Below are 22,992 nucleotides of genomic sequence, written 5' to 3'. Positions count from 1 at the left end.
GCATGCAATGTGCACACACATGTGCATATGTGTGCACATGCACGCTCACACGCAGCATATACACCTGTGCACAGAGATATACACGCACATGTGTACACACACACACACACACACACACACATGTACACCCTCTTCCTGGGCCCTGGTCCTCACGCTTACTGCTTAGCACCTCTTAGATGTCTGAGATGCAGCCTGAAGGAGACATGGGAGGGAGCCGGGCTAAGGTCCCAGGGACCAGTGTGGAGGCTGCGGCAGGCGTGTGGCGTGCTGGGGACTGAGAGGTGCCCTGAGGTGGAGCATCTGTCCCCCGCCCCCCGGGGAGAGAAGTGTGGAGAGGCGGGGAGGCTCGGGGCCAGGTCCATGAAGCTCCGTCCTCGAGGCGTTGGAGAGCCTGTGTGGACGGTGTGAGACTCACGTTCGGAAAGATGGCCTGGTTGCTGCGTGGGGGACAGACACGTAAGCAGCAGGAAGGGGGAAGAGCCCTGGGGAGACCAGGCAGCCACTCGAGGCCCAGAGACCTGGGCTGAGCAGCCGCAGATGAGGGAGAGGCAGGGAGCCGGTGGGCAGGACCTGTGGCCGCTGTGTCTTTTGGAAAAAATCAGGCTCCCAGGGAGGGAAGGGAGCTGGTGTGCGGGGTGACAGGACTGGATTCGAGTTCTGGCTGCCCCATGTCCAGGCGGCACGACCTGAGGCAGCGGCCTCGGGCCTTGGGGCCTGTCTGCTTGTCTGTAACATCCCTGTCCGCACGGAGGCTGGGAACCAGCCCGGACCCAGCGGCTAAAAGCACAAGGACCTCCTCACTCACACCCCTGCCCACCCACCGGGGCCCCAAAGCCACACTCGCGGCAGCTCCAGCACCCAGGGCCTCACCCATATTCCATGCTCTGCAGAGCGGCCCCCCTCCGGCCGGTCCCGCTGGTCAGAGAAGCCACATGTGCGACTCTCACTTTGAGGGCTGGGCAGCGAGGGCCCAGGGCTGCTTCCCGGAGTCTCACCTCCTCGAGGCGGAAGGATGGCAGGGACGGTGCGGAGGCGCCGTGATGGCGTGGTTGCGTGATGGCGTGGTTGCGTGATGGCGTGGTTGTGTGGTGACGTGGTTGTGTGGTGGCATGGTTGCGTGATGGCGTGGTTGCGTGATTGTGTGGTTGTGTGGTGGCGTGGTTGTGTGATGCGTGGTTGCGTGATTGTGTGGTTGCGTGGTGGCGCGGTTGCGTGATGGCGTGGTTGCGTGATGGTGCGGTTGCGTGATGGTGCGGTTGTATGATGCGTGTGCTGATGCTCAGTGCAGGCAGGAGTGCCTCCCAGGAGGGGTCCCGCTGCACCTCCCCTCCCCTCCCCGCTCCAGTTTCCTCCTCTTCCCCTGGGGCCTGAGCTGGGCCGCCTCTCCCAGCCCGGCCTCCCGCAGGTCTGAGCACCGTGACCTCCCTGGCAGAGCCTTTCTCTACAGCCACCTGTGTGTGTGTTTGCGTGGCCTGCGAGGAGAGGGCCCTGACCCAGGAGCACCTGATTGTCTAGTGGTTCCTCCGCGCCTGGGAGTCTCCGTGTCCACACGCCCCGCCCGTCCACGCCCTGGGAGTCCCATTGCGTAAATAATACCTGAGCCACTGGGCTGCGCTTTCTGTGGTGAGACCGTATGTTGGAGCGTGAGACGGTACACGGAGTAATATGGCGCCTAGGACAGGCCCTGGGCCCCCAGCAGGAGCAGGGGGCTGGGAGCAGAGGGCTGGGAGCAGGGGGCTGGGAGCAGGGGGCTGGGAGCAGAGGGCTGGGAGCAGGGGGCCGGGGGAGCAGGAGCTGAGGGGCCTGAGGGAGCAGCTCTGTGTGAAGCTCCCCGACAGGCGCGGGGGCCCCATCAGAGCCCAGGGCCTGGTGTCCGCAGGGGCTGGAGGCCTGGCTCTGCCACGGCCCAGGTGTGCAGCTTAGAGCACGTGTGGCAGGAACCCGGGGTCCCGTGCAGTCCCCTCAAGTCCCCTTCCTGCTGCTGCCACGCCCGTGACCACGTGACCACTTGACCACGGCCCGTCCCGCTCAGCACCCCAAGGCTTCCTGTGGCTTCACTGAGGCGGAGAGGCCCTGGCCTGTGAGCTAACCACTGAGCTGCTGTGCCTGCCTCGGAGCCTCAGCCCCACGCTGGGTCCTCTCCCTCTGCCTGGGCTGGGAGGGCCTATGGGACCCAGGGACTTGCCCCACGGCATCCAGGTTTCAGGAAGTCCCTTGCCCCCACCCCCTGGGCCTGGCTTCCCTCCCACCGTCCCACCGGCCACTTCTCAAACCTGCAGTTGAGGTTTCCTGCAGAAAAACCTCCTGGAGCCGCTCTGGTTTTTATTAAGTCAGCAGCCCATGGTAGAGGGTGTCTGTTCACCTCCCGCCACCTCCTCGCTGCCCCTTTCATCCCAGGGGGAAATCCCAGTAAGATGACTAACACCAGCTCAGCCCCAGTTACCAAGACAACCTTCCCTACTGGCGGGAAGAAAGGGGAGGCTGGAGGGCCCCCCACCCAGTCCACCCTCCCAGCCCTCCCCTCTGCTGGGGCCTCCAGAACAGGCCCAGCTGCGGTGGGCACTGCGGGCAGCCCGGCCGGCGTGGGGATGTCAGCCTGGTTGAGGCTGTGCCTTTCATCTGAGAGCCGCGGCCTTCACAGTGGATTGGATTCTCTCGGGTTCCCAGAGGTGAGATAATGGAGGAGGGAGTGACGAGATGGAACGGAATCCTCTCCACTGTGGAAATCTCAGTCACGGCTGCCTCCTCCTGCCGCCTCTGCAGCCCAGGCCCGGATCTGGGGCCGGCCCTGGGGACGGATAGTGCAGGGCTGAGAGGAGGGGCTGAGGCTCAGTCATGGCCGCCTCCTCCTGCCGCCTCGGCAGCCCAGGCCCGGATCTGGGGCCCTGGGGCCGGCCCTGGGGAAGGACAGCACAAGGCTGAGACGAGGGGGCTGAGGAATCGACAGGCATGGCTCCACCTTTTTTAAGCTGTGTGACTTTGGGCAAGTTACTTAACCGTTCTGAGCCCCAGTACTGACGGGCTAATGATTACTGCCTTCAGGGGGTCGTTGAGATGTCGAACAAGAGAGTGCAAACACCCTGCCGATAGACAGCCCTCCCGTGAGCCTGGCGTCTAGGCAGCGCCCAGGGATGGGAGGTGCCGGCATGCATGCCAGCTGTGTGTGCTGCCCTGGCCGCAGCCTCCCAGGCGGAGCTCAGGGGGCAGCTGGCGCAGGGAGGGGACTGAGATTTGGGCAGAGCCCGCTGGGCACCAGGTCCGCTCAGTGCCCGTAGCCACGCTGCCCAGGAGGGAGCTCAGGACCCTGTTTGGCTTAACAGGCGAGGCTCTGAGACTGAGCCCCTGCCCACAGCGCTTGGCAGCGAGGCCAGGCTGGGTTCTCCTCCTGGCGGGCGGGACCCAAAGCCCCAGGTGTCCCTCGGCCTTGGAGGGGCCCAACGCCGTGTGGCTCCTGACAGCAGGGGTGCAGGGCCCACAACTGGCACACGTGGGGGGCTCCTGTCGCCCTGCACCCCTCGGAGAGGCCATGCCCCTCATCACCACCTGTCCTCTGGGCCTGTGCCTGGCGGTGCTCATGCTTTCTACCCGCCTCGCGTCCTTGCGGTGACCTCAGAACGGTGGCAAAGCCCTGGGAGACACGCAGAACCCAATCGCCTGTCTAAGGTGACCCCCACGTGGCAGCTCCGCCTGGGAGGGGAAAGGAAGAGTCAGGACAGAAGGAAGCAGCAAGCAGATGAGCTGATCCCAATCAACTGGGGTTGGGGGAGGGAGCTGTGGCAGGAGGGGGGCCGGTGTCAGGCAGAGATGAGCACGAGGGGCTGGGGGACGCAGCCTGGCCAGCCAGGAGCCCCCCGGAGTCCAACGCTGCAGGGCTGCATGCCCATGAGGTGGCGGGTAGGAGTGTGGGCACCCCAGGCCAGACATGCTTGTCTGAAGACATTCACTTAGCTGAGAAGGTAACCCCCAAATCTCTGGGCGTGACAAAATCAGTTCTGTGCTAGGTTAGCACCTTTCAGCCCTAAGAAGGTTTAGAATTAAGAACAGACACATTCGCCCGGCTGGTGGGGCTCCGTGGTTGAATGTCAACCTATGAACCAGGAGGTCACGGTTCGATTTCTGGTCAGGGCACACGCCCGGGTTGCAGGCTCAATCCCCAGTAGGGGGCGTGCAGAAGACAGCCAATCAATGATTCTCTCTCATCATTGATGTTTCTATCCCACTCTCCCTCTCCCTTCCTCTCTAAAAATCAATAAAAACATATTTTTTTAAAAAGAGAAAAGGCTCTTAAAAAAAAGAACAGATATATTCAAGAGAATCACAAGGATAATATTAATATCTGGTGATATTAATAAGTATGTGCGAGTTGGCGGCTCATGTATTCGTAAAGTTCAGAGAATGTGGCTGATGAAAGGAGCAGGCCGGCTTCGTGACTCGAATTAAACTGTGACGCTGAGCCCTTGATTAGGAGGTGGGACTGTGAGGTGCGTGCTCATGAGGGTGTGAGCAGTGTGGGGGTCAGCGGCCCTCAGCCGGTGAGCCACGTACTAATAATGGGCTTGAGTCTGCAGAGAGGCCGCCTCGCGGTCACACCACTGAAGTCCTTAAAGAGTAAACCGAGTCAATTCCATGTGTTTCTGCAGTTTAAAATGTTTGAAGGGGCTGGATGAACTCGTTTTGGAAATGGGACCAAATGGCCCTTAAAGGGATTCAACTGCGCTCGCTTTATCTATAACAATTAAAGAGTAATAGGTTAATTAGACTGGACAACCTTCGGACGAAGCCGGGGCTGCGAGGGAAGCCCAGGTCCCGGGTGCCAGAGGGGAGCTGGTGCCGGCAGCCGGGGAGAAAGAAGGCCTGCTCTCGCACGCATTTTGTGCATCAGGCCTCTAGTGAACATAGAAGTGGAAACAGCAGTCAGCTCTGGGAAGTGAACGCAGAAGCCTAGGAAAGAACGGCATTTTTGAATATATAACATTCACCAACGAAATGTTAATATTTAAAATCAAAGTCATTGTCTGAACTGTCTTTTCTATGCCCCGAAGCCACCCCAGGGAAGTCTGTCCACTCACAAGATTCATTCCTGTCTCCATTCAAAGCGTATCCTTCTGTGCACCCCTGCCATGTCCCTTCCCAGGAGGCAGGCTCTGGGGGTGGCAGACTCAGCTGTAGTCACGGGTTTGTGTTAACAGGCCAACATCTGGCTTCGGTGGGAAACACTTGGTCCTCTAACGGTGGGGGCTGCCCGAGGCCCTTCCCATTCAATGGGGAGTATGGTGGGGGGATGATTTGTCGAGTTCCAGCGATGTCCAGGAAGTGTTGGGGTACCGAAAAGCTCGCACTGCTATGGTGCTTGTTACACACAGGGATGTAGATATTCACTCGTGTAATTGCCACAAAGACCCATTTCACAGATGAGAAAACTGAGACACAGAGCTGGTGACTGGCAGGGCTGGGACTTGGCGCAGAAGAGTCGGGCTGTGGCACCTACGCTCTCCTTCAGCATCTTTCCAGATCCTCCCACCACCTCTCAGAGGTAGACATTATTGTCCCATTGTGCAGAGCAGTCGACTGAGGCTCAGGCATCTAGAACCTTGCCCAAGGCCGCATGCCCAGCACAGGACGGAGACTGGACAGCTTCTGGCCTCCCCAACGTCCAGTTGGGAGGTGGAGTTTGAACAGACAGTACTGGGTGGCTTTTTACTCATAGTCAAGGCCCGTGTTTTGCAGGCGAAGGGCAGGGGCTCAGGGTGCACACAGCAGGAGACCTGGGCTGGGCTGGGCTGGGGACAGAGGAGGCTGGGTGGGTGCAGGGACCAGGATGGGCCTCACAGGGAGGTGTAGCCTGATCTTGAACTTTGTCTGAGGTGACTGAAGAGTTCTGAGCACAGAGGTGAGCAGGGTTGGACTCATGTTTGTAGCCACCGTCACGGAAGGACAGGAGGGAGAGACGGGAGGCCAGAGAGGGGCTGCGGCGGGTGTCCAGGCAGGGCCCGGGACCTGGGCCAGCCCGGTGGCCTGCAGACGGAGCCAGGTGGGCACGTGGGGAGGCAGCCTGGACAGGGTTTGGCAAGAGTGAGTGGAGGGAGGCCGGGCATGTATGACCCCTTTCCTCGGGGAGCCCCGGGCCTGTCCAACCCAGGCCTCCCACCGGCCTGGAGGCGGCTGCCCGAGGGACAGAAGTGTGCCCCCCGGGCCGACTGGCACCCCGGCCTGCCAGGCCCCCCAGCCTGGCCTGAGATGCCCTCACAGCGACCTGAATGGCTTAACCGCCCGCAGAGGAGCCGGTAATTCGGCCTTTGTGTTTGCTCCCCGGTGAGCGCCTTGAATCTTTCATCCTGGCTGCTGACTGTATCAAAATTCCCGTGGTAATTGGATCAGGTGCAGCGCTTTCCATGCGGATATTAAATCAGGCCTCTGCCCGCGTCCAGAGCCATCCGCTTCAGAATATAAAGACGCGGGAGATGGCATTACCCAAGGTATTTTTCCTCCTTTAAACGCTCTCCCCCCCTTAGTCAGAGCAGCTCTTTATTTGTTGCCAAATAAATTGGGTCGCGCTCCCCTCCCCCCGTTATTAGCCAAAGGAGGGAGAGATCCTGTGGGTGGGAGAGGCAGAGCAGGGCCCCAGGGAGACGGCAGGGCTGAGGCGGCAGAGCCCAGGCTGCCCAGGTCTGTCCCCCCCCCCGGGACCGTGGGCTCAGGCGGAGTGGTCAACAGTGTGGGCCACGTCCCTCCCCCCAGCCTCTCCAATGGGCCCCTGGAGGGCCGCGTGGTGCTGGGGGATCAGCGTGGATGGGGGCCCCCTCCGCCTGCCTCCAAGGTGGAGCATTTGACCGGCTACGAAACACTAGAAGAGAAGCTCAAGGGCACAGCCAGAACACTGCGGGGAGTGGCCAAGAAGCTCAAGGACATTTAGTTGTTAAAAAAGGAGGGGAGCCCGGCCGGCGTGGTTCAGTGTTTTAGTGTCAACCTATGAACCAGGAGGTCGTGGTTTGATCCCCGGTCAGGGCACATGCCCGGGTTGTGGGCTCGGTCCCCATTGTGGGGAGTACAGGAGGCAGCAGATCGATGATTCTCTCTCATCATTGATATTTCTCTCTCTCTCCCTCTCCCTTCCTCTCTGAAATCAATAAAAATATATTAAAAAAATAAAATAAGAAAGGGAGGGAACAGTATTAAGGTCACATCAGAGGCCAAGCCAAAGCGGCTGCCATTGGGACAAGACAGGGACGGTGGTTGCATAGCAATGCAAAGGCACGAAATGCCACCAAGCGTCCGTTTGAAATGGTAACGTTTAGGTGAATTTCACCTCCATTTTAAAGAGTGGCTGTGTCAAAATGCTGTGCCAGCCGCTACCGACTCCTTTTGATCGTCCAACCAACATTGACTGAGCCTCTGTTCTGTGCCAGGCACTGGCCTAGGCCCCAGGGTGCGGCTGTGAACAAAATACAGGTCTGGCCCTCGGAGAGCTGATACCAGGGGTGCAGGGACAGACGACCACGTGGTGAAAGTGCTGGGGAGAAAAAGGAAGTGGGGAAGGAGGTGAGCAATGGGGTCGGGGCAGGTGTCCTTGAAAAGATGACATCTGAGCAGCAACCGAAGGAGGGAAGAGCACCCACGGCATCAGAGAGCTGAGGAGAGCAGCGGGGGAGGCCCCAGGACAGCAGGGCCCATCAGCATCTCAGCTTGTACTCTTAGCAAGCCAGGTGCTATCCGAGTTCAAGCGGACTGCTGTTGGCAAGGGCAGGGGCCAGTCCAGGGACCCCAAGTGGGTGGCCAATGCAGTCCTTTAGGTAAGAGTTAGTGGTGGACATGCAAATTAAAACCACAGAGGGATTCCGTACACGGCCACGAGAATGGCTAAAATTAAGGGCAGACAAAGCCAAGTGTTGGCATGCACTAGGGGCAACTGGAACTCTCATACAATGCAGTGGGTATATAGAATGGCATGGCCACTCTGAAGACATGCTTGGCAGTTTCTGGTAAAATTAAACATACATCTACACTGTGACACAATAATCCCACTCCCAGCCACATCCCTGAGAAAAATGAGTGCTTATGTTCACACAAAGACACACAGAAGGACGTTCACAGCAGCTTTGTTCACAATATCCCCCCAATTAGAAACAGCCCGGATGTCCATTGACGGGAGACTGGATGAGCACATTGTGGTATATTTACCTGCTACACAGCAAGGAAAAGGGGAAAACCCAGGTACACACAATCACGTGGGTGGATCTCATATAGACTGATGTCAAACACACAAGAAAACAGACACAGAAGTTGCATACTACATGACTGTGTTTTTCTGAGGTTCTAGAACAGGGGTCCTCAAACTACGGCCTGCGGGCCACATGCAAATACAAATATTGTATTTGTTCCCGTGTTGTTTTTTTACTTCAAAATAAGATTTGTGCAGAGTGCAGAGGAATTTGTTCATAGTTTTTTTTTTTAAACTATAGTCCGGCCCTCCAACGGTCTGAGGGACAGTGAACTGGCCCCTTGTTTTAAAAGTTTGAGGACCCCTGTTCTAGAACCTGCAAAGGCATCTACATGACAGGAGGGCAGCTTCCTTTGGAAAGCTGGCAATGACACAGGAGGCAACATCAAGAACTTTCTGGGGTGACAGATGCTCTTTGCCTGGATCCTGGCGGTGTTTTCACATGTGCATATACATGTAAAACATCATCGGCTGTATAGTTATCTGAGTGTTTCACTGAATGTAAATTACAACTTGAAAAAAAACTGGCAGAGAGAGAGGGAGGAGAGAGAGAGAGAGAGAAAGAGAGAAAGAGAGAGAGAGAGAGAGAGAGAGAGAAGTGGCTCCAACCAGGAGCGAGTGTGGTAGGTGGGCAGGCGCCCGGGGGCTGGAGAAACTTTCTCTCCTCTCTGGGCTCGCTGCGTGCGGCCTGGGACCCTGTGATGCCAGCCCCCTCCAGCCCTCGTTCCGGTGGAGACAGCCGGGGGAGCAGACGCCTGCCTCGGCGGGGCAGGTGGCCCGAGAAAGCGGTTGTTTCTTTGGGGGACCCAGCCTGTCTGTCTAATGGGGGCGGGGCCAGCAGCAAGCACCGTGGGAGCAGATTCCTGATTATAACTTCATAACAGGCCCTGGCTATTCGGGACGCACTGATATTTATGGAATAAATACGACGGGATTTATGGCCGTATCTCCCTCTGATGTCCCATCTGATATGCAATTCAATTTCTTTTATTGTCTTTGGGCCTTTGCCATGGAGGAGAATGCATAAATAAATAAATATATGGGCAAATGGCAGCCGGCAGGCCAGGCTGGGGCTGCCAGCCGGCCGTCTCTGGTCCCATATTAGGCCCATCGATCACACATTATGAAGCCGGAGCCTGTCCCCCGGCTGGGACAGGGAGCAGACGAGCCGGTCACTCTCCATTATTTAGGGGCCTCGATTGGCAGGCCTCCCTGCCTATCCTCTGCCCACCACCAGGCCATGGCAGCCCGACTTGGGACCGAGCCTGCACCTCTCTGTCACTCGCTTTCAGGAGCCCGCAGGCCCAGCGTCCCCACTCCTGCAGGTGGCACGTGCCCCTGCCCGCCTCTCCCACGGGAATCCCAGGCCAAGCGGCCAGGCCACGCTTCTGCTTCAGAATCCCGCCACGTCTTCAAAGCCGAGCTCGGGCACCTGCAGGCCTGGGAGCCTGGGGAGGGCACCCTCCCAGGCCTCATGTCCTCATCTGAGAGCAGGGGGGTGGGAGGGCAGCCATTAACCTGAGGCCGCTTCGAATATGGGGGAGTTCTGCACACAGCTCGGGTACAGGACTGGGCCCCGCTCCCCACGCAAGTGACGGCTGGGCACCGACTGTGCAGGGGGCTGAGGGAGTGACAGACCGTCCCTGTCCTCGGCGAGGCCTCATTCTGGGAGGACAGAGGGCTCGGGGGCTGGGCCTGGGGTCTCACTGATCCCCAGGACTGACCCTGTCCCCTGACCCCTGCTCCTCCCTGAGGGATGGGACCCTAGCCCAGCGATTTTCAACCGGTTGCCATGGGAATTTTTAAAACATGCAATACCTGGCTATTTAGTCAGGGCACTGACCTCTTTTCCCTTAGTCAGATTAAAAATGACTACAGCCAACATAAATCTATGTCATAGAGCAGAGCTGCATCTTATTGGTCACGTCCCATAATAAGGTTGCACCTGACTGGTTAGTTCTTGGCACCAGAAATCCTTATACGCAAGCATAGACACCTGGTTTTTAAAAAAGTCACTCTGGAGCAAAAAGTGTAGGTAATTACGATTATTATTATTTTTGTAAATCAATCAAAAGTATACCTATTTTTCGTCAGATCGGCAAAAAATATGATACCTTTTTTGGTGAGCCGCAGAGTTTTAGTAATTAGTTTATGTGTCACACGATGAGAAAGCTTGATAATCGCCACCTTGCCTGTGGGGGGCATAGCTGGAGGCCCTGGGGGCCAGCTCCCAGGCTGCCCTCCGTAGCCACTCAGGGCCCCCCCGCTTCATGCAGGTTCCTGTACCCCACCACTTGAGGGACCCACACCACCCCTCCCTGTGCCCCTTGGGGAATGTGTCCGAGAAGCTGGCCTCTGGCTTCAAGCTCCCACCCCCGGTGACTCCACATCTGTGTCTCCCCGTCCCAGGGGCGCCCTGAGCCCGCGGGCCCCCTGCTGGGCTGCTCAAGGCTCCAGGGCCTGCCCGGGCCTCCCTCCCCATCAGATCCCATGTGTGTTCCTCCCTCAGCTCCACCAAGGCTGCCTCGGCCAGGCCTGCCCCCTGCACCCGCATCCCTCAGTCTCCAGTCTAAGGAGAGTTCTATACCATGCCCAGCCTGGTTCTGCCACACATGCACACACACCACATGCACACACATACACTGCATACCACCCACACCCACACACATGCACACACACCACATACCACACACATTGCATCCCACACACATGCACACACCCTGCATCCCACACACATGTACACACTACCCACACAACATGCACACACCACACAAATGTGCATGTACACACACCACATGCATACATGCAGCCACACATATGCATGCATAGCACATACACCACATGTGCATACACAAACACCACACACATGCACACAATCACATGCCACACACTTGCACACACATCACATGCCACACACTTGCACACACGTACAACACTCACACACCACACACATCCAAACAGAAGCCTGACAGCGCCCAACACCCCCGATGACCCAGCATGTGTTGGACGTGCTTTGGGAGCCGATCCCATTGCAGAGACCTGTCCCTGCCGGCCACGGGGACAGACGTGAGCCGTGGAGCAGGCTGGTCTCTAGGTGCCAGGAAGGGTGTTCCCGTGCAGGGAACGTGTGTACATGTGCCACAGCCCGCACAGCATTCCCTGGGTGTCTGCAGAGGGAGTGCCACAGGCTGCCGTGGGCATCCCAAATGTGGTTTATCCAGGAAACGGGGGTGGGGGGTGGGGGGCGGGGGGGGCGGGGGGGCATGGTGAGGGAGGGGAGGGCCAGGAGGCTGCTAAAAAAATCAGAAAGGACTGGGTTAAATCCTGCCTGGCCCCTCAGCCATGTCACTCTGGGCAGGTTACTTTGCTTCCCCGAGCCTCAGTTTCCCCATCTGTAGCATGGGGCCAATGCCCTCTCCCCAGGAGGATTGCCTTGAGGAGCAATCTGGATGATTTTGTAGTCAGAGGCAGGGATAGGGCCTGTCCCAGTGTGGGGGAGCGCGAGGGGTCACCCCTCCAAGGGAGCGGCAAAGCGGAGTCCTCCTGCCCCACCCATGCCCCTGGCTCTCCGCCTGTGGGGGTTCTCTCTCCACTTCCCTGTCCCCCGGGTGCCCCCACAGCACCCCCACACTTTCCTGGGGGAGGCATAGATTTGGCAGCCTTGCCGTTTTATTTTCTAGGCGCTCCCGCCCGGGCCCCAGCAGGCAGCATAAATCTCCCTCCGCCCAGGCAGAGCAGGCACCCGAATGCTAATGGGCTCCACGGGGTCCCAGGCTGAGAAGCCCGCCTCTCCCTGACATTTGTAAAGTTCACGGTTTCCAACTGGAGCCCCGTGAAGGGGAGGGCGCTCCCACTTGTCAGTTATCCCCATCTTGGGCTTGCCAGCTCCTACCCTGCCCCTGACCTTCACCCCTTTAAAGAGCCAGCACCCCAAGAAGAGCCCACAGGAGCCAGATCCCCCCTCCCCCCAGGGGGTAGAAGACGCTCTGAAGGGTGACAGCTGAGGAGCCCCCTGTCAGCTCCCTCTCCACCCAGCCTCCCATTCCATCTTACAAGTCTCCACTGAGCTGTCACCTCCTCTGAGAAGCCTCCCCTGATTGCCCGAACATATCTACTTCCTTTGTGGCTCTTATGATGATCCGTCACTTCCTAATTCATCAGTTGGTTTCTTGGGTCACTGTCTGTTTCCCTGATTCTCTGGGTAGGCCCCATGAGGTGGTGGACTACCCATTGCCCACACCGTGCCAACCCCAGTGCCCAGCACAGGGCCGGCCCAGAGCAGATGCTCCCTAAAGGAGGGCAGGAAGGAGACAAGAGTGAAGTGGAAAAGAGCGTAGGCTCCGGGCCAGGCGCCCTGGGGCATGAATCCTGGTTCTGTGGCTGACTAGCAGGTGGCCGTGGGAGAGCCTGCCTCTGGCTAAGCCTCAGTTTCCCCGACTGCACTTACTTGTGCAGGTGGAGCACTCAGCCCAGGCCTGGCCCCAGGCAGCCCGTGTGATGGCCACGCTATCCTTGGTGGAGGTTCCGGATGGCACCCCGCAGGGCCATCACAGAGCTGACAGAGGGGCTTGGGGCTAGCTGCAGGGTCCCGGGGGGCCATGGGTAGCCAGCCACTAGGTCCCCTCTTCCACAGTTCTCCACAGCCTTGGGAGACTCCCAGCTCTGACTTCCTCCTCGGCCTGCCTGTCTCTGAGCAGGGGGAGTCTCCCCACTTGACAGAAGGGAAGACTGAGGCCCAGGCACGCACGCTGACAGAGCCGTGGAGCCAGACAGGCATCGTGAGGAACCACCTAGACTAGAAACCTCATGCTGTCCAGGTGGGGAAAGCAAGGTGTCCCAGAGGGGCAGGGCCCAGGGGCGCCAGCGGGGCTCCTTCCCGGGCCTCCAGGGCAGGGCCCCACGGCCTGGGGCGGGGCTTCTTTCCCCTTGTGCTGGTGCCCCCACCCCAGGGCTCCCAGGAGGCTGTGGAGCTGTCAGGTGGGATCAGCAGGGCCCTGGCCCGATCTCCCCAGATTTAATTAGCAGACCTTTCATCTCTGTCTTGAAAAAATACACTATCTTCTGTCTTCTTAATTACCATTCACTAAGCAAATCAGAACAGGGTTTTCTCCCCGCTTTCTTCTCCGAGCAGGTTTTAACCCTCGGTGGGTGGACTGCAGGGAGGGGAGAACGCCGCCTTTGCTTGCAGCCCCCAGCCGGAGGCCAAGCCTCCCAAGGCATCTCCGGTCCCAGGTGTAGGCACAGGCCCCCTCCTCCCACGCCGCCTCCATGCTGGTCCCCTGGATTCCACCCCCATCCCTCTTCCTGAAGGAAACTGGCGTGGGCTCTGCTGCCCCTGCCTTCCCAGCCTCCCTGCCACCACAAGGACAATGGGCAGGTGGTGAGGTCGGCCTTCAAAGCTACAGGGAAACGGGGTCATGTGACCCTGCGCATGGGTTTCAGGTCCTGCGTGTGCAGAGGGGGCCTCTGGCTGCAAGGCATAGCACCTGGGCTGGGGTCATGGCGGGTCCTGCTGGGAGGTGACACTCAGCTGGCTCTTGATGGGGAGCTGGCGGCACGCATGTTATTGCCAGTGTCCCAGGGGGGGACTGCCAGCTCTCCTGGCTCCTTCTGAGCCCCTTTCCTGCAGTTACAGACGTGTTTGTTGCCCGTTGTTGCCCAGATCTGGGGGTTACGCTGAGGCTCTGTGGGTGCACAGACACTCCCACACCTACGGGCCTCACTTTCCTTCCTGACATTGATGGACCTTAGCCCCTCCTTGACGCCTTCCTGGGAGGAGCTGACCACAGGGATGAGAGACACTTGTTCATGTCCTGCTGTGGATGCGTCCTCAGCAAAGCACTTCCCCTCTCTGGGCCTCAGTTTCCCTGTTTGTACAGCCCGTGCCCTAGACCCAAAGACTCACACCGGCCATGCAGGGATGGCCAAGGTGTCCTTGGGCGTCAGGGGGCAGAAGGGCCAGTCCTGTAATGTGGCCAATGTCGCCACCTGGTGGTAGATCCCGGGTGAACATTTACAGCTGGACGGGGCGCGCTGGGCGGGGAAACTGGAAGTGCAGGTTCAGGGGAACCTGGAAGGAGACCTCCAGCAGATCTCCGACTAGGGGGGGCCAGCAGAGGCAGGATGGTCCCCTCGAGGGCTGCTGCCAGGAGCTGGGCAGGGTCAGCGAGCACCCAGCTGGCACCTCGTGAAGAGCCATCATCTCTGGCCCAGCTCCACAGGATCAGCCTTGACCAGCCATGTGGCTCCTGCATATTCCCACACATTCCCCGAGCTACGCGCAGTGCAGGCCCTGGGGAGACCGGCGTGAGGCACACGAGGTCCCTGCCCCACCACGAACTCACAACCCTCAGCTCCTGCAGACCCCCTACAGCGCAGCCCCAGCTCATCACCACGGTGCCAGCACCCAGCACCCAGCCTCTGCACCCTGCTCCCGCCTCACCCTCCAGGACCACCCCCCACCCAGAGCTGCACACACCACAGACCTGCTCACCCATCCTCAGCTCCGGGCCTCCTGCCAGAGTGCCCTTCCCCCTGCTCATCCCTGATGACTCAGTTTACTTGTCCCCTCCAACTCGCGGCAGAACTAGCCACCCCACCCTCCCTGCACCCCAATACCTCGTGGGCCACCTTCTGCTACATCCTGTCAGGCTGTTCATGAAAATCTCTGCTAGATCCTATCCCGTGTTTTCTCTAGCATCTCTCGGTAAGAACAGACGGCTTTTCTCTGTGGATTTACTAACTGTAATGACTGGAGAGAAAAAGGCATCGACTGGGAAGCCTCTCAGTGGTGGTTGTAAGGGACCAGGTACCTCCTTCGGTCACAGATGTCAGGTTGGAATCTCTTTGCTTGGAGAGCAGAGAGGGACCAGCAGCAGAAGCACTTCTTAGAGCTGATGGAGCCATGGGAACCACCCACTTCCTGCTAGAAAGAGGGGTGCAAGGGGAAGACCAGGGGAGACCCTGAGGTCCCCTTTCATCTCAGGACCCAACAGGGACACGTGAGCAGTTTCCCTTTAAGGAACGGCCATTGACACACAACAGCGCTAACGAAGCTGTATCACGACCAAGCTCGAGGCTAGGGGACCCCCATTCCCCGCAGGGCCAGGGAAGGGCCACTGGGGCTGCTCGGAAGCCTGGCACTCCCGGGAGCGTCCGCCAGGTGGGGTCAGAGCCAAGGGACTGAGCGGTGCCGTCCCCGCCGTCGGTCCCTCCCAACCCGGCCGTGGGTCCCGCCCGCCAGGGGAGGAGGGTCCTGGCGCCCCGCTCGGTCCGCGCCCACCGGGCTGAGCCTCCAGAGAGCCAGGCGCGCACGGCCGAGGGGAGCGCAGGGCGCAGGGCGGCGGTGCTGGGACCATGGCGGCCGCGCTCCTGCTGGGCCTGGCGCTGCTGGCGCCGCGGGCGGCCCGCGCGGGGATGGGCGCGTGTTACGACGGCGCGGGGCGCGCGCAGCGGTGCCTGCCCGAGTTCGAGAACGCGGCGTTCGGCCGGCTCGCCGAGGCCTCGCACACGTGCGGCCGGCCCCCCGAGGACTTCTGCCCGCACCTGGGCGCGCAGGGCGGCGCCGGGGCGCAGTGCCAGCGCTGCGACGCCGCGGACCCCCAGCGCCACCACAACGCCTCCTACCTCACCGACTTCCACAGCCAGGACGACAGCACCTGGTGGCAGAGCCCGTCCATGGCCTTCGGCGTGCAGTACCCCACCTCGGTCAACATCACTCTTCGCCTGGGTAAGCGGGGCTCGGCACCGCCGCCATCCGCCTCTGTCCCCACCCCATGGCGGGCCAGAGGCCCCGCTGCTGCGCCCCTGGCTCGGCTGTAAAACCCAGCTATGGGTGGGAGCTGCTGAAATCTCACCTGAGTGCAGCCGGTGGCCCCAGACCCGGCTGGGGAGCCCCTGGAGCTGGACGGTTAGACGTGGGTGCGACCTGAGGCTGGAGTCCTTGACATGAGCTTCGGAGGGGCAGGAAGTCTGCCCCCAGCCCTTTGCAGGGGAGCGCATCTGGGTGCCCCGTGATGGTTGTTGGGGTGAACTGGTCTGCCCCCTAAGGCAGGAGCCTCATCTTGGGGCTTCTCTCCCCTTCGGGGCCTGGGTGAGTCCCTGCGGCTGAGCAGCCCCGGGTGTCCTGGGGCAGGAGCTGAGGCTTTCATCCCCGGGAAGGTCCAGCCCTCCGAGCAGGAGCCGGGCTCATGCTGCTGGTGGGAGCTGGACCGGGTGGCCTGGCTTCTCTGCTCTGCCCGGCCCCCTCCACCCCACCCAGGCCAAGGTGCAGGGCCTAGATCCCTGGGATTCAGGATCCAGAGTCTGGACACAGCCCTTTGCTCCGGGGCCTCCCCCACGGCGGGACTGGGAGTGCCCCTCCCCCCTCCAAGCCCAGCCCAATCCAGGACCTCGGGCCCTGAGCTAAGTATGGGACCCTTGCAGCCTCCACAGCCTTTTCAGGGAGCGGGTGTTTCCATTGGTCCCACTTCCTTATCTGCAGGTCCAGAATCTCCCTAAGCTTTGAAAGTGCAAAGCATTTTTATAACTTATTTTGGCTGCTCAGTGTGACCTGAGGCTGTCTATAGACCTTGTGTGTTCTGCTTAGAGTGAATATGCATACATTTTGCTGCTGAAATCTCCTTCGAGTGCAGCCTGTGGCCCCAGACGCCGCTGGGGTGTGAATACCGTCTGGGGTTCTCTCTCTGAACTCTGAGAAGTTTGGAATTGCAAAGCACATCTGGAGCCAAGCCGTTTGGAGAAGGGGTGACGGGATTGCATCCCCATTTTTCAGACGAAAACAGTGAGGCTCAGAGAGGTTAAGTGTTTTGCCCAGTGGCACACAGCTGCTAGTGCAGTCTGAATATGAACATCTGTGTGCAATATATCCAGGGTCGGAGCAAAAAGTCCTTGACATGAGCTTTGTCAACGGAGCGGGCTCTTCCTAGCCTGGGGGGGCAGTTCCTTGGGGCGGTGACATTCAAGTGAGGTGGGGGCGCTGGGTCCCTCAGCAGAGCATGTGGTGCTCGCTGCGACCCCCAAGAAGCTCAAGTCTCTGGGCCTTGTCACCTTCCCTTAGCCTGTCAGATCCTCGAGGTGGGACTTCTAGATGGGCGTGGTCTCTATCCAGACAAGGCGACAGGAAACCAATGGGGGAGGAAGGCTGAGGGTGGGGGGTGTGGATGGGGCTGGCAGGACCCCAAGGCCACAGGGGAAGGAATCTGGGACGGGATGGGAGGTGTGAGGGAGACAGGCTGTTCCATGACAGAGCATGCGGGTTTAGCTGACGTGTTACATGTGTTGGCGGAATCCAGGGGCGGGCAGAAGGCTCAGCGCGGCACCACCAAGGTGGGAGGGTGGGGAGGTGTCTGGATATGGGGGCAGCTCCCATCTCCCCAGCGCTGGCTGTGGGCGGGGCCCTGTGCTTTGGGGTGTGGCCTCCTTGGACTCTGCCTAGAACGCTTAGCGGTGGCGAGTTCCGTCCCTTCGTAACCAGGGGACCTGCGGCTGAGCCCCTGCCCTGAGCCAAGGCCCTACACACACACACACACACACACACACACACACACTCACACACACACTCACACTCACGCTCACACACACTCACACTCACACACACTCACACACACACACACACACTCACACACACACACACACACACACACTCACACACTCACACACACACACACGCACTAGCGAATCTCACTCTGCGTCTGTGTTCTTCCACTGTGTGTACAGCATCAGCATGGAGGAGGCTCCACAAGTGTGTGTGCAGGGAGTGAGGAATGAATGAATGAATGAATGAATGACAATGTCACCTCCTCCGTCTGTGCTCCTGGGAGTCAGAATAGGGGACAAATGACACAACTCAGGCCCCGCACAGCTGCTGGGGGGCAGACACCGCCCCTCCCAGGCCTCGGTCTCCTCCCTGTAGAATGGGGAGAAGAGCTGCCACCTCCGGGTGGTCGGCCAGGTGCTCACCGAGCTGTGACAGTCCTTGCGTGTGACCCGTCACTCTGCTGAGAGCAGCTCGGGCTGAGGTTCCCAGGGGTGGCCCCTGCGAAGGGATTGAGACACACCAGCGGACTTGGCCCACTTTGGTCCCATTGGCCTCCGGTTTGCTCTAGGCGAAGCCACGGGTTGCATAATATCGGGGGAAGAAGAGGTCTGGGGATGTCACCATGTTCCCAGCCCAGCTCTGTCTTCAGGCGAGGTGGCCTCTCTCTGCCGGCTCCGCGGGGGGAGGGAGAAGGGTGGCCGCTGGCCCTCTCCTTGGGGGAGGGGGGAGGGGCGGGGAGGAGAGGCCCTGCCAGCCCCCTGGTGGAGGTCGCTGCTTTCCCAGCCCCTGGAGCTCAGACATCTGTTCCAGATTGAGGCTGAGGCTGAGCCTTCCTGTCGGGGATGAAAGGCAGCAGCGGGTGTGGCGGCTCCTGGCCCTTCGCTGAGGCCACGGCAGAGGCCGGCTGGGACCTGGTGGCGGCTGGGGGTGTGGGGGGGAGGTGGATGGTCATCAGTGGCAACAGACATGAATCATGGGGCTCTCACCACATGCTAAGAACCCCGCTGAGCTGGCACCCCAAACCCAGCACAATTTGTTCTTTCATAGCAGGGAAACTGAGTCTCTGAGGGTGAAATCAGTTGCCCAGGGTCCAGGCCCCTCCCAGCTGCCCTGCACCTGGGAATGACACTCGTCCCGGGCAGTTACAGGCGAGGGGGTCCAGCTGTGCATCCGGCCGGGGTTGGGAGGGTCTCTTTGTCCACTTTCTTGGATTCCTGGGAACCCCCAGGAGTGACAGGAAGACCCTCGAGTCTCTGTTCTCTGGCAGATGAGCCCTGAGCCCCCAGAGAAGGGGGAAGGTGGGTGGGTTCCTGCCTGCCCACCCTCCAGCCGGTGCCCACGCCCGAGGGCAGGTGGCTGCCCCGCGCATCCGTTCGGGCGTCTCCTGAGGCTGTGGTGTCTGGCCCTCCGAGGCCGGGCTGCCCGGGAGTGTGACGGGACGTATGCTCTGGGGACACACCAGGTGAGGGGCCCTGCTGGGGTCTGAAGGATGAAGGACACCTCAGGGCAGGGACAACACTAACGGGAGGCTGACGCGGCAACAACGGGACCAGCTCTGGGGGCTGAACAGCGGGAGGCCCTGAGGGGCCCGAGGCCAGCGGGGTCTCCTGAGCTTTGGCTCCACTGCGTCTTCCTGTCGAGTGGGCGGCCCTGTTTGCGTTGGCTGAGCCCGGCGCTGGGGGGCCAAGGCCTCCTTCCTGCTCCCTGGGGTTCTGGCTGGAATGCGGGGCCCCAGGCAGGTCCGGGGGTCAGGACAGCAGTCCTGTCAGCCTCTACCCGCAGAAGCAGGCCCCCCCCACAACTCCGTTGACCCCAGGGCCCAGCCGGCTCCGGCTGCCAGGACTGACCCAGGCGCTGCAGGAGGAGGAAGGCCCAGGAAGGATGCAGACACCTCCGGACCCCCCTATCCACCCTGCACTCTGGCTGCAGCCAGCTGCCCTTCACGGGCTGTGAAGGTTCTCTTTCCTCCTGCTCTTGGCACATGCAATTACATCTTCCTATATAGTTTCTCTTCCTGCTTTCTTCTGGATAACCCATAGCTCCCTCATAAACAATTGAGGCCTCCTGTGTGCCTGTCTGCACCAAGCCCTGGTGACGCAACTGTTGACTGTGCTGTCTGCCCCACTTTGTTTAGGGGTGACCTCCTCCAGGAAGCCCCCCTGGATTGGGCAGAGGGCCACCTATGCGTTCCTGCAGCCCCTCACCCTTCCCCGTCATAGTCGGGACTGTGGTGCACTGTGGTTTGGGTTCGTGCGTATTGGTCACGCTCCGAGCTGCGGAGGGGATGCCTGTTTTCACGGCTGGACCCCAGCGCCCAGCGCCGGCACCCCACACAGTGGTGCCCCATAGATGTTGGCCTGGCCAGTGAATGGAGTAGCAGCTAACATTTGATCACATGCGTGCTACATGCCTGGGACTGTTCTACGTGCTTTGCAGGCATGTACTTATTAAAGCCTATTATTGTTATGCACGTTGTAAAAATGGGGAAACTGAGTCACGACTTTCAAGTCGCTTACCCAGTTAATCAGGGGGAGGTCAAGGCCACAGAGCTGGTCAGTGAGGGAGCTGAGATCTGAACCCCAGCACGTCACCACGATTGTTTCCCAGGGAACAAGGGAGTGAGTGAACACATGCGTGAATGGACGGCTCCCTGGCCTTCCGGCTACATCCACACGCCTAGGCTGTGGCCTTCCCAAGGGCCACCGCCTTCCTCCTGGCCCTGCCACTCCCCAGGCTCCAGCCACTTCCCCACCTCCCTCCTCTGCTCCCCCATCTCCTGCCAGCCTACCGCCAGCTGCCTCCTCCCCAGCCCAGGCCCCTGACTTTGCCTGTTGGGATTGTGGTCGATGTTTGGGCCTCAACCTGCATGTCTGGTCCAGTCTCCCACCTGAGCCCCTGACCAGGTAATCCGAGCACCCTTGGATGTCACACACGACCTCAAACTTAGGGCCCAAAGTCAAGGCACCCCTGTTCGTAGCAGTACTGTCCTATAGCCAAAGAGCGGACGCACCCCAGTGTCCCCTGGAGAATGAAAACGCAAAGTGTGGGCTGTTCGTACAATGGACTGTCACTCAGCCTTAAAGAAAGGAGATCCCGCCTGCCATGCCACGGGCGGACCTTGCAGACAGGATGCTGAGTGACATAAGCCAGGCACAGACAGACAGATACTGTATGACTGTACTTACACTAGAGGCCCCGTGCACGACATTCGTGCACAGGGCGGGGGGGGGCGGGGGGGCAGGTCCTTCAGCCCGGCCTGCGCCCTCTCGCAGTCCGGGACCCCTAGGGATGTAGCAGCGCGCCAAGTGGCAGGCAGCCAGGGAGGAGCCCGGATTGGGGCTGGGCGTCCGGCAGCTCGTGCTCATCCCAGCCCGCTGTGCCTGCTGCCGCCGCTGGGAGAGGCTCCCAACGCTGTGGCAGCTGCGTCGCCAGCCGTGAGCCCGGCTTCTGGCTGAGCAGCACTCCCCATGTGGGAGCACACTGACCACCAGGGGGCAGCTCCTGCATTGAGCGTCTGCCCCCTGGTGGTCAGTGTGCATCATAGCAACCGGTCATTCTGGTTATCTGCTGAAACGGTCGCTTAGGCTATTGTATATATAGATGATGTCCCTAGAAGAGTCCAAATCATAGACAGAGAAAGTAGAATGGTGGGCCAGGGCCTGGGGTTGGGGGAGTTGTCGTGAAATTGGTAGAGTTTCATTTGGGGAAGATTAAAGGAGTTCTGGAGGCGGATGTTCTGGCGGCAGTGGTTGCACAGCCGTGTGAATGTACTCAATGCCGGTGAACTGTGCACTTAAAATGGTTAAAATGGCGACTTGCGTGTTGGGCTTTTAAAGTGAAAAAGCGCGGCATCCTCCCCTCCCCTCGTCTCTCCAGGTGCTGAAGTAAGAGCTCAGGAGTCACTGTGACTCCTTCTCTGCCCGTCGACTTCCTCATTGGCCAGATCTCTAGCTCATTCTCTGGAATGTTCTTTGTGTTTGCCCTCCTCCTCGTTGCCCTCAGCCTCTCCTCAGTTCCCTGGTTTATCGGGATGGTCTTGAAAGTCCTGCCACTTCTCTTTGCACACTTGTCGTTTGTATATTTCAGTCACGTCTCAGTTCAGACCGGACCTCAGAATCCTTCTTACCACAAAGCCCTGGACAATAATGTCAGATAAAGTCTGTTCACTCTCTCCAGGGTGGACAATAGGCTTGACGCTCTTGATCTGTATTTGGGGTTTAGACCCTCAGCCCCAAGATGAGAGAAGTGGGATGGGCCCAGCCCTGCTCCAGCCAGGCTCTCATGGTGCCTGGCACTGTGGTCATGGGGGTTCCCCCTCACCTACCCTGGCCAGAGCTGGGGCGGGAGAGGAGGACGGGAGCCGCGGCGGCAGAGGGTAGAGCTGAGGGCCCTGCTGTGCCCGCCTCTAGGCCGGGGCAGCTCTCTCCACCTGGTTCCAATGCCCGAGGCGGGCCGGGCAGCCGCACCCACGCACTCCCCGCTCGGCTTCCCACCCTGCCCCCTCCAGCCCCAGTCCGTGCTCCCCAGATGGTTCCAATTAAAGGCCTTTGTTTTTTTCCATTTTCCCAAAATAAGCCTCCCTGTGCCGAGCTCCTTCTGCCGGGCCGTGCCGGATGTGGGCCGGCCTGGCTTTATGACTGACTGCCCCGCTCTCACTCCTGACGGGCCCTGGGTCCCAGCTGCTGGGAGAGGACGTGGCTCAAGGTGCTGGCTTGGTGGCCGTCTTCGTGGACACCAGCACCCCCTTCCCGGCAGCCCCTTTCCTCTGAGCATCCACGGAGCCCTGGACGGAGGGGCGCCGGTTCAGAGCAGCGGCTCTGGGGCCAGACAGGCCTGTCGTTGAGTAGACTCAGCTGTTTTCTGCGTGATGTTGGGCAAGTCCCTCGTTAGTGAAACGTGCACCACGATGGGACTGTTTGGGGACGTGTCAAGATACAGTGTGCGGAAAGCGCTTAGCAAGGTGCCTGGCACATAGTAGGTGCTCACTAAATGCTGGCTGTTGGGGGTCAGGGCTTGCAGACACACTTGTGGCCGTTGTCAGCCATGTTGTTGGGCCTGCCTGTCTCAACGTGGTCACTGGATCATAAACTCCTTGAAAGTACAGCTCGTGCTTCGTCCTTCCTCACACATTTGGCAGGCATTTAGTGAGCACCTACTATGCGCCAGGTGCTCAGCACGAAGGATTCACAGCCCCTGTCCCAAGGGGGTCAAAGACTCGTGGGAGAAATAGGGAAGT

At 59.8% G+C, this 22,992-nt stretch overlaps 1 protein-coding gene across 1 annotated transcript in view; it reads left to right on the top strand.

Moving 5' to 3' along the window:
* The first annotated feature begins 15,539 nt into the window (after positions 1–15,539).
* LAMC3 (laminin subunit gamma 3) overlaps positions 15,540–22,992 on the top strand; it is a 52,306-nt gene continuing 44,853 nt past the window's right edge. Inside the window, exon 1 of the mRNA XM_070430432.1 lies at positions 15,540–15,947. Coding sequence (XP_070286533.1) covers positions 15,575–15,947 — 373 coding nt within the window. The 5' untranslated portion in view covers positions 15,540–15,574. The remainder of the gene's footprint in view (positions 15,948–22,992) is intronic.

Source organism: Myotis yumanensis, unplaced genomic scaffold (assembly GCF_028538775.1).
Source record: "Myotis yumanensis isolate MYYU_CA2020_CCGP unplaced genomic scaffold, mMyoYum1.0.hap1 SCAF_12, whole genome shotgun sequence".
NCBI classification, from domain to species: Eukaryota; Metazoa; Chordata; class Mammalia; order Chiroptera; family Vespertilionidae; genus Myotis; species Myotis yumanensis.
Note: the sequence above shows the minus strand (reverse complement) of the source record. Positions and strands in the feature narration are given on the sequence as shown.